Here is an 11,586-nt window from a genome sequence, read left to right as displayed (position 1 = left end):
ACAAATGCCACATAGCGTTAAGAGGTCAGATTCCCAGAAATTCACAATTTTAAATTTATCTGTTTATGTCTCTATTAAACTTGTCTATTGGTACCTATGTTGTGTTTTTATTCTGTGTATGTATTTCATTTCTTGCTTTCCCATTCACCCATAGCCCTATGCAAACTCCTATGTTGTTTAATGCTCTACTCGGACATATCCAAGAATCCTCCACCACAGATAAATCACTCCATGCACGAGGTCGGGGTTGAGGCGTGCAAGTTGTTGCTATATAGTGACGTCAGGACGTCGTGACGCAGTAGGCCTCAGCTTGGAGTTGTTGCTGCCCTTTCTGTCATTTCCAGTCAGGAGAGTTGGAAGGCAGTGCGGCTGTAGTGCGAGCCGCCGTAACCTTTTTTTTTGTTAACCTGCAAAATTTGTTTAATAGAAACATCTGCATACTTTCACCTCCCAGACGACTGGAAAGAGACTAAAAGTAAGTACTCTCAGTTTGTTGTTGACATTAACGATTTTTACGAATTTCAAGATTGCAAGTTAGGTACCGTTAGGACCTATCCAGCTCGAGCTGTACACTACAGTTAAGCTGGTTTGCCAACGGTATTTAGCTACCTGGCTAATTAACTGGAGAAACATATCGTAATGTTATCTAGCTAGCATGCTGTGTACCCTAACTTCGATAGGGAACGTTATCTACGTAGCTAACGTCAGTTAGCAAGCTTGCATTGTAGTTGCTTAGCTAGCTGCTATGCGTTTGACTGGCCATATTCATCTCATTACGGGCATCTAGCTAGGTAGCTTGGTAATTAGTGTGTTCTTGGCAGAAGGAAGAGCAATTTGTGTTTAGCAAGCAACATGGTTAGCGCGCTTGAAATATACTAGCTAACTAGCTAGCTAGAAAATATTTTCCCCAAACCCGATGCGCTGGAAAAGGACATTGTGATTGCCGACTCGAAGGTCCACTAGGCGCCGTGTCCCAACAGTCGTTAAGGCGGGACCACTGCATGTGACCAATCAGCTCAAAATGGTGGTATGCATAGGCGGGTTAGGGCTTGGCTGGCAGGCTTGAAGGAGAATGGAGAATATAGTGAGGACACAAGGTCAAAACACCGCCGTACTGCGAAAAACAGGCTCCTAGGTTAGCTGTTTCTCACTGTGCGCCATAAGGCGGTGTAGTAAACAGGGGATTTTCAATCAAGAGAACCTTTAATTTAGCCGCAGAATATTTTATTTACAGGCTCCGTTTTCGGCGTTGACCTGTTTGCTAGCTTGTTAGCTAGCCGGCCACATACCCGCGCTTATGGCTAGCAAGACACAATGCGCGAGGCGATACCAGTGTGTTGAATTCAAGCCCACTTCTGTCGTGAATCACAGTGAAGATTTTTTTAATGCGGAGAATCAGAGTTCCCCAGTTTTCGACGTAGGCGGTCAGTTGTGCAAGTTTCAGGCATGTTGCGTATGTTGTCTGAAGAGACTTAAGTTTACGAAAAGCACTCCATTGGTTTGTAACCTCCGTTTCCTCTGGCCCGTGTTGATCCAAGTCAACAGCGAACCCCTCCCCTTTTTATAAGAAAACGTTCACACGTGTTTTAAGTACAAAGGCGGGTACTGTAAAATTTTGAACATGAATGACCACCGAATCAGCAGATAAACAAGTGGTCAAAGCTTACCCTCTTCCTTGCTGATTAGATTAGAAAGATGGATTTGGCATTGGTTCAGTGCCTGTCAACATGTTATGTCAAGTCCTTCTCCAGCGAAGTGAAATCACTAAATGTCCCACAGACAGTGCCTTTGAAGGCATTTCATTTACTTGTCATATCAAAACACTACAGCGTACTTGGCGATCATCTCCCAAAGCATGCAAGAAATGTTTCAACCATCGCATAGCTCATCCATATGGCGGTGACGGCTGTCTGTCTAAAAGTCAAAGATTTGTTTTTCTAATGTACAAAACACACCACGTTGGTAAGGAGCAGTGCTTGTAACCAAAAGACAGATGCTCTGCTGTTGTACCCTTGAACAAGGTCCTCAGTCCAAAAATGTCTTCAGTAAATATCCATCTGTATAAAATTCATATGTAAGCTATTTAATTCGCTCTGGATAAGAGCATCTGCCTAGCAGACAATGTAATGCAATAGCTTTTTTTTTTTTTACTCAGTTGGATGAGTACCTGCTTATCATGACCGAGCTTTTATTGGCTGAAAGTTTGAGTTAATATGCATGTGACCCAGCCACCTAACTGAGCCACCAGGTTTGCTTCAAAAGCCTATAAATCTGCCAACAGGCTGCAGTTTCTAATGGGGTTCTCTGTTAGGGCATTCCCAAGCAACAGTTTATCAGGAGACATTGCCAGCATTTACAAAAATAAACATTTGTCGTTTTATGATACAGTACTTGATTATACAAGTATTGCCACAAGTTTGCTTGCACAATATGTATTTAAATCAGTTAGGGTGTGGATTCCCTCCCTGATGGAACCATGTGCTGATCTCCTGAAAATTTGTTGCATTGTTTGCTTGCTGTTGTATGTAATGGGAAGCTTAATCTGCTGGAGTTTAGTGAAATTGATGTTTATTGACAAATACTGATAACAATCAAATCCCACAAGGCCCATTTAGTAGGTTAAACAGCACAAAGGCTTTTGTTTATTAAATTGTCATTGAATTTGTTGGTTTAGCAATAAAAAGGTGTTGGCAGCATGTAGGCCTTGTGCTGTCTTTTTTTGCCCCTGGCCCCTGTTCAAGCTGTGGACCAGTTCCTGGGGTATGTCAGCAAGTCCCTCGTCATGGAGGAAGCTCCTCTTACTGAGTCATCTTAACAGTGGAACGGCTGAAGTCTGCTTCCTTTTGACAGAAAAATACTCTTCCTGTTACAAGAAGACCTTTGAAGTGAAACATAGAAGCACTGAAACGTGTGTAGTAGAACTGTATTTGACAGACGTTGTAAAGTACTGCAGTGCTGGAAAGTGCAGCATAATCCCACTGCATGTTTACTCACTTCATGTATGCGTCATTGCGGTTAGTGTCCATGTTTACCATGGATTAAGCAACAGGGCATAGAAAATCACTGCTCTTCCTCCTTTTCTTTCTCCTCAGTGAATTTTCTGCAGCTTTATTGCAGCTTGTTTGGGGTGGAAGAATATTTTAATTGGGTGCCCTGATTCTCCGTAAGACTATCTGTGATGCCTTATGAATTCAACGTCTTTTTCAGGTAGAGGGAAACTAGGAACGTGGACAAGACAGAAAAGGAAGGTTCGAGGAAGTTTCCGGTGGAAAATCCGACCAAAGAAGTTTGCGAAATTAAAGGAGTTTTCACTTCCGAGTTGTGGAATTGTTGAGGTGGGAGGTGTGTGCTAAAGGACTGCGATGCACCGCTTAAGGACTTGTGCTTCACGGCTGCGGCCGCTCACAGCCTCTCAGACTGCTCAGAACTTTTCACAGCAGAGGCAGGGGGCGGCCCCAAGGACGTTTCAGCCAATGAGGTGCTACACTGCGCCAGTGGCTGCCGAGCCATTCCTCAATGGGACAAGCTCCAATTATGTGGAGGAGATGTATTACGCGTGGCTGGAAAACCCCAAGAGTGTTCATAAGGTAAGGGTCCGAGCCCAGGAGTGGGCCAAGGAAGCACCTTCTGCAGAGACAGCCTCCTCCTAAGGGTTTATTTATTTATTTTTTTTAAAGTATAGCCCTCTTTGTAGACGTGTCTCACCCATAATGGGTATCAGGTAAGACAAACATGGGAAAACTGAAGAGAAGGGACACACCATGATACAATAACAAGGCCTCTGGAGGTCCAACTCTGCAGTAAAACCTTATAAAGTCATTTTCCAGATTTGTAACAGTGTATGCGAAATCTATAAAAGTATGCTGATATTAGAATGGGGAGTTTTTATTCCAGTTCTGATTACATCAAAATCTGCCCTCTGGTGCTGACCAGTAGTCAGTCATTTCACTGCCAACAGTGTACATCCTTGTGAAGTGCTGCTTGTGCTGGTATTATAGCAGCCAACTTTGCTGTTGTGAATTTTAGCTAAGTACTGGGCGCTGCAGCTAAATTTTCTTTAATTAGCTAAAAACCTAGTAAAGAAAGGCAATATTAAGTGTAATGTAAGTCCAGCTAGCCTCGCTCACCAGTCCTGTAGGTCCTGACAACATGTCTTGTGACAGCCATGCTCCAAACCGAGATCATGCATGCACAACAGTAGAGTAGCCTTGGGTAGTTCTACTGCCCAATCAGCATACCGCAAGCCTCTCATCAACGTCCACAGATCTACTAACGGGTCACTAAGCCTTAAGACACAGTATTCAACTCGGAGCACTTCTTTTGTACGCCTATTAACTGTCTGTCTTGACTGCCTGCTAGCCAACATGTGCGACACAAAGCTTAAGACTTGGAACAGTGTTTTTTGAGGCTATTGTGTGAGAAGCGTGCAGCCCACATTCGATACCGTTGATGAAGCCTCTACAGCAGCTTGCTCTCAGAACTGTTTACAGAGTGTGATGTATTCGCCTGTGTTAATTACCTCTGCAAACAAATACAGTCAGCACTCACTGTGTCATTATTGTCAGTGTGCATACCTGGACATTTATGAGCTTGCCAGCGGTTTTTCTTTCCAGCTGGGTGTTCCACAAGTCGTATCTCTTCAGTAACAATAATTGCACAATTTAATTGGACAGTGCTTCTTTTCTACAATCTGTAACGCAGGAAAAAAAAGCATAATGTGATCCTACTAAGCCATCAAATAACAGGCATGAAAACACTGATAAATAGTTAATGCTTCACTTAACGTTACATCTAAAACATAGTCATTTACATTTTACTGTATAACTCGTGTCCATTTTTACAGGAGTCAAAGAGCAAATCTTACACTAGAAATATAATCAGCACTGTAACCGTGAAGTCAGTGTTGTTGTTGTACAACATCACACTCTAATATGTAATGTGAATTCTGATGGAGGAATAGTGTTTCACAACACTGGGGGTCATAAGTATCATCCAAACACCCGGTGCCTTTGGTCTAATGAAAAAAAAATCATGCCCCTGCAAATAACTTCAGAATGCTGCCCAATGCATTATAGCAGCGTCACTTGAGAGTGCTACGTATTTGCAATACGCACATGACGGAGGGTAAGATAAGGGAGAGGAGCAGTGTAACGTTGCAGAAGGATCCCTTGGCAAAGGTCACATTGCTGGAATCCCAGTGGGTATTAATAGCCCCGAGGACTGTCACACGACTGGCCTGATCTGTGGTCACACAAAGCCCCAGCCCTTCCTCTATTATTAGCCTTTAGCCTATGTGCAGATCGTCAGTACAGGGCAAGGCCTATAGCAAAGGGCCATGACTGAGCTGGCACCCAGCCTGGTGCGCTCCGGTGGGATGACATGCAATGCGGGCCCAGCTCAGAAAGGCAAGGTCAGCAGAAGGAGCCCAGCTAAGCTGTAAGGGGGTCGTTTCATAACATGGAGGCTCTCTCCCCTGTCCCAAATACACCCAGTCTGGAAAGCTCCTGTAGGCTGGCCTGCTTGTATAAAGCTCTTTTTCTTGTTTCCTGTTTATACTAGGTATTTTTCATATGGACGGGTTTGTAGTTTTATTGAAACTGTAATTATGCTGTATGCTCACAATTTGCATTTGAAATCAAGTACTTTTTTCCTTTAAGCTATAAAGTTTTTTTTTTTTTAATTATTATTTTGCATTTATTGTGTCCTTAAATTAAGTAATTTACCATTCTATACCTGCTCCAATTGTTAGTATCTAACTGGTCCAGTGGTGGTAGAAAATTAGGAAAGGTACTTAAAATTGTAAAATTTGGTGCTCTGGTTAAGAATTTTTCACACATTTTTGGCCGAATCATCAGTCTGAGGAAGAAGTCAGTTTGACGGTTTTAATTAAAAATAATGGATGTCATCATAAAGTGATAACTCAAAGACACTGCCATTGTACATTCTGAAGAAGATTTTCGAAATTTTAAGGATCTTAAAATATATTTGTAAAATCCCATTGAATTTGACAGTCATATTTTATATATAATAATGTTGTAAATTATATATATTCCCCTTACACATGTAGGAGGCTGTCTTAAAGACAGCTCAGATATGCTGAAGTGACCTTCAAGTCACCGTTTATACTAGGGACTTACTAAGACAGCCCCACACTGTGGTGGTGCCTTTTATATTGGATTGTGCAAAGCAGACTTTGTCCATATCTTGAACAGGATATGACACGTCATGTATATTGAGCACATTTTTCAAACCAGTATTCCTAATAAGTTTTGTAATTGTAGAAATATCCATATGATGCTTATTTTAATAATGAAATAAATTGTTCTCTATTTTGACATTGAGCTTCTAAACATATTTTGAACTACCTGATCTCAGAACAGGTTATCAGAGAAACGGAGGATAGTGAACGTTTTGTTTAGATCTGTGGTTGGCTAAACATACTTAAAGCCTGAAACCAAGTGCACACATCACATACAACTTCAGCATTCTGCCTGATTCGTTCTCTCTGCAAGCAGTGCGTCACCACCTCCAAGGTGTTACCAAAGCTGGCTTGAAAAGGTGGTTTGGAGCCAACTAGGTTTTTGGCGCTACCTGTTTACACTTAAGAGAGGGTGGTTCAAAATGCAGGGTGAGGCTGGCAAGGGTTTCATTACAAGCGCATGGGAAATGAAGAGGAGAGCAATTAATAGATGAGCTGCTGCATCCCCGGTGTCCCCAGTGTGCTGAAGAGAGAACATCTTGTCTATGTCTGCCTTGGAGACGACGAGGAAAGGAGGCCAGCAGCACCCTTATTCACTCTGTTGACTGCAGAAAGCCCTGGAATGCCACCATGTCTGCTGCAGCACAAGTCAGAACCAGATTTTTAAAACCGCAACATGGATATTTGGCCGTGGCAGAGGCAGAAGTGTGGCAGAAGCCAGCCGACAAAGTTCCTACGTAGCGTCGCTGCACAGTTACGTTCAGAGACCTAGGTTTGCTGAAGCGAAAAGCGAATGTTTTGCGGCTTACCCTGGGCAAACGGATTTATCCACAGTGCCTTTTGACAAGGGCTTTGCCAGCTGGGGAAGCGCCAGCGTGTTGGAGGTGGGCTCAGACACATTGCTGCTCTGCCTGGCCATCTCTAGTCTCACGTGTTCGCTAATGCCCTGGGCTGATGTTAGCACCAAGGCAAGAAGGAAACCACCCGGGGCTGTGGGCGTGCACCACCTGATTTGGCAGTGGCTGTGCGAACGCTTGCTTCTGGATACTTCGTAAGGGCTTTCCGAAGGTCCTGCTCCTTGTAAATGGACTGCAGGGAGTTCATAAAGGAGTTTGTACAACCCTGTGTGCGGGGGAATTGTTTTTGGAATGATGCCATGTTTTAAAGCGTGTAGTTTCTGCAGTCGCAAGCAGTGGCTGAGGGATCTGTCCATCTAGGTTTCTGCACCTCCAGCGCTCATGTACTACCGTAAAGCACGCTACAGGAGAAACAAAGTGGACGCATTAAAAAGCCCTCGTGCAATTATGGTTTGTGTCCCTACCACATCCTTATGTAAGACCTTATACTGTAAGTCATATTTTAGCTATTTGGTCCTCGAGGTTTTACTGCTTGTAGGATGAAATAAGCATAACGAGGGTAAGATTTTCCCCTCCGCCATTTGTCTCGATGTGAGAGGGTGGGCTGGCGCATTGCCCAGTGTCTGGCCGAACGCAGAGGCCACTTTGCAGTGAGTGAGCATGACTGCCACTCCCACCAGCAGGCCTGCCCTTAACTACCCGATGATGCAGGAGCTGTGTGTCTGTGTGTGTGTGTGCGTGGACGTAGGTGTGCATGCGCAAACAAGATTGCAGAGTCAGGTGGTAAGATCAAGGGCAGACCGCAGGAGAATTAGTGCTGTGTCATGTGACGTTATGTCAATACGCACAGTTGACAGTGCTCCTGCAAAGGAGATATTAGGGGGTTCAGCTTATAGGATTTGGCTGCGACCGTCGCTAATGACCTCGGCTTTCAGGACAAGCTTAAGCATTTGCTATCTCTGTGCTCTTGTTTTATTAGAAATTCTGTTTTGTAAGTGACTGAAAATGTTTACATGTTTTCATGGCAAGACAGTGTGAGCATGTTTAGTTTGTCTCCCGGTTTTGGTTTTTCTGCTTGCCCGCTTATGAATGCAACAGGGCTCCGCCGATTGGAGGGACTGTTTATCATCTTGCATGCAGTGCTTACAGCTGTTGTGACATTTATCTCTATTAAGATCTTGTTTTATGTGAATTTGTTTTCTGTGTGCTCATTATTCACTCATTTTAGCATGAGAATCGGGCACATTGTAGCCTTCGGCACGAAAACAAATTGTTGCAGGGCTAGGATCACAAAAGTATACAAAGTAGATGAGTAATTTGAAGAGCAACTAGCCTATTTGTGGGAAATTTGACCTGATGCAATAGTGGAAGAACCGTTAAAGATTCTGGCTGGTCTGTCTGTCATTTACAAAACATCAGTCCTAATTTATTGTCATATCACTGAAAATACACACTGCACGTTTGCCCAGTTTCCATCGGAAGAACTGTGCTCATTACGAAGAAAGTTGCCTGGAAAGATCCAGGGCTTTGTTTAATTCAGGGTAAGCGAAGACATCTGAGGTGGGAGTGAAGTGAAACGGTGCTGAACACATTCTGAAAGGAGAACCAAAGCACCACCCTGTTTGAGAGCGGCTTCAGTGTTATTTCAAACATGGCGTCGAGAATGCTGGACTTGAGTACTTGTGACGTCCAATAAAACACTAGTCAAAAAGTGACAAGGAAAGAAAGGGGAACCTGAGTCAAGAGCTTGTGTTGCCGACCTTTAAAGACGCATCAAGGAGAAGCAAGGGCGTAGCGTCCTCGGTCACATGTGCGACTGGGTTTGACGTCAGTGTGGCGCGCCGGCTACCAGAGCGCCAGCGCTGAGGCGCACATGCGCAGAGAGGGCTGCAGCTTCCCCCTCCAGGATGCCTGCACCTGCCCGGCCTCTGCACCACGGTCACGAGGCTGATGTAATGCTACAGTGGGAGCATGGAGTGGCATTGGTGTACAAGCAGGGTCCCTCGTTACCTCATTAGAAAAATATGTAAAGGACAATCGGGATGATTTCTGGCTTGTCAGAGATTTCGGTCCGTGGCAGATCTTCATGATCAGACAGGAGAACACACCTACAAAAGAAAATGGATGAAAGTCAGTCGGATCTTGAGTCGAGTCTGGCGCTTCCAGTTTAGGTTTGGCAGTAACGGATGCAAGCTGGTTACAACTGTAGTGGGGAAAAAAAATTGAGTACTTTTGTCAGATAAAGTTCTGTCACCATATTATGTGAAATACTGTAATACTGCCAGACCGCTGTGTAATCATGTTGATGCAACTGGGTAACTGTGTGTAATTGTGTAAACATGTTTGTTACCTCTGTTGCCTTTATGCATTTTCTGTCTTGTCATTCACTGATGTCTGCTATTCCAAAGCAGATGGCCAAGTGGCTTTGCAGGCCTACCCACAGATTCGCCCCAGAATTGCATCAGCTTTGCAACTCTGATGGGGGGAAATCCAATGCAGCAATCTCAGCTATCGCATCGGATTGTGTGAGTCGAGCATTTTAGACCTGCAGGGTTTTTTGGAATCGTCTACCTTCAGATGACCAAATCAGCTGTTGATTGCAGATCATGCAAAGTCACGTCAGGTCTTGTTTTTTCATGGCCTGAAACAACAGGAATAACTGTGACTAAATAGAAATTTGGTAGAATATTTTATGATTATGAGATCTGCTGGAGCAGAAAAAGATGGATTATAGAAAGTTTGCAGAATATTTCTAAGATACAGGGGCTCCTGAGTGGATCATTTCGTTAATTTGCCCATTTTGAGATTGAGTGTCATACTGAGACCTGTAACCTGGGTTTGTCTGAGGCACTGGCTGACTATGGGAATCCACAGCAGCGGAGCATAATTCGTCCTGTTCCACCAGGCTTGTGTGGGTTACATTGACCACCTTTTCCCCTTGTCACACAACTTCATTAGCATCTTCTATTGATTCATCAGGCACCTACACGTTCCTCAGATGACATCAGTGGGGAATGATTTTGTGTTAATGGCATTTGTCCACCTGTATTGTGCTGCGGGACTTGTGAAAAATAGCTGTTGGCTCCATGTGTATGAGTGTATGAGAAGATTATATTCATCTTGCTTGGGTGCTCCTGCATGAGTGCAGGTTCAGTGTACAGCCCAGGTTCAATCCAGGCATGTCATCTGACCAAATTGGAACAAAATGGCTTCTTTCCACTGGTGGGTAGGGGTGGCTGTGTTGGCCAAGGTCCACTCATCACAAGGGTCTCAGCACCCAGGGACTCATTCAGGCACCAGTGAGTTGCTTTGATGTCAGGGGGACGCACCTATCCTAAAGCGAGTGCCTCTTTCTTGGCATGCTGTGGGACTTTTAGCGTGAGAAGAAGTCACATTGCCTTTGACTCACCCTGTGTTCCCACAGGAATGCAGAGGTTGTTGGTGAGATAAGCATGATGTAGAACTGGTGATTACCAGAAAATTAGGTATATTAGGAGGAAAGAGAATTTCTGAATAGGCTAGCAAGAAAATGGCATGTAGGATCATTTTCAATACACATGGTAGTAATGTAGGTGTTTCTTGAAGTGGGAACTTTATTACAGCTCACTGGTTTCAGAAGTTGTGTGGAATATCGGCCCTAACAAAAATGACTGCACTGTTCTTAATGCGTGCAGAAAAACAGATACATTTATTAACAATTAAAAAAAAATTCAACCCTGTGCTTTAGGCTTAAGAGGACTGGAGGTAATGAATCACAGAGCCTTAAATTTAGCAAATTTTATGTTCAGAAGTGCCCCAGAGGTCCATTTATGGTCCAGTACTGTTTGCTGTTCACAGTGTACTTAAGTGATACTGCTATAAATTATAGGAATGCTAAATTACCACTGTATTTAGTGCCCATACTTTGATTGAGGCTTTTATAGTACAGTTAGCATTTAATACCATTTGCATAATCAGCCAAATTACTGCCATGAAGTCTCAGAATATCAAGTGAGCTCAGTTGTACAAATATCCTGGCATATGATTTGAGAAAGTAAATTTCAAAAATGCATTTAAAATTGTCCTAGAAAAGTGAAACTACTGTTAATACTTTATTAAAAATATGACACTTGTTTTTCATTTGCACAGAATACGTTCATGCATTTTTTGAGTGGTTGACATCAATAATGGTGTTTACATGCATCTGTCTTTGAAGAGAGTTTATTCTGCAGCTTTCAGCGTGAAGCTCCTAACTCATCATCTTGAAGTGTACAGAGAATTCCCATTGAGTTCATTAGTTTCACACATGCCAAAAACTGGCATACCCTGGATTATAAAGAATTACTGAAAGGGCCACTGTGTCTGATGTAAAAATTAGTAGTTTCATTTGTTCATATTCAAGATTTGCGAGTCTGGTGTTAAACTAGTGAGCAACGGCAACTGTCAACAAATAATGTTCTGGAGTAAAATGGATTGTTAACAGCTGCATAAAATCAAGTACATAGCCATGCAATCTCCATAGACAAACCTTGGAAGTAGAATGGGTTGTAC

At 43.3% G+C, this 11,586-nt stretch overlaps 1 protein-coding gene across 4 annotated transcripts in view; it reads left to right on the top strand.

Annotated features, from left to right (window-relative positions):
- Window positions 1-351: 351 nt before the first annotated feature.
- The window catches only part of LOC118775961 (2-oxoglutarate dehydrogenase, mitochondrial), a 33,710-nt gene continuing 22,475 nt past the window's right edge, over window positions 352-11,586 (top strand). For all 4 annotated transcript variants that reach the window (XM_036525957.1, XM_036525956.1, XM_036525955.1 and 1 more), the window contains exons 1-2: window positions 352-475; window positions 3,208-3,587. In XM_036525957.1, the coding sequence (XP_036381850.1) occupies window positions 3,363-3,587 (225 nt within the window). In that variant the 5' untranslated portion in view covers window positions 352-475; window positions 3,208-3,362. The remainder of the gene's footprint in view (window positions 476-3,207; window positions 3,588-11,586) is intronic.

Source organism: Megalops cyprinoides, chromosome 4 (assembly GCF_013368585.1).
Source record: "Megalops cyprinoides isolate fMegCyp1 chromosome 4, fMegCyp1.pri, whole genome shotgun sequence".
Taxonomy (NCBI): Eukaryota; Metazoa; Chordata; class Actinopteri; order Elopiformes; family Megalopidae; genus Megalops; species Megalops cyprinoides.
The sequence above is the reverse complement of the archived record's forward strand: the minus strand, read 5'-3'. Positions and strand labels throughout refer to the sequence as shown.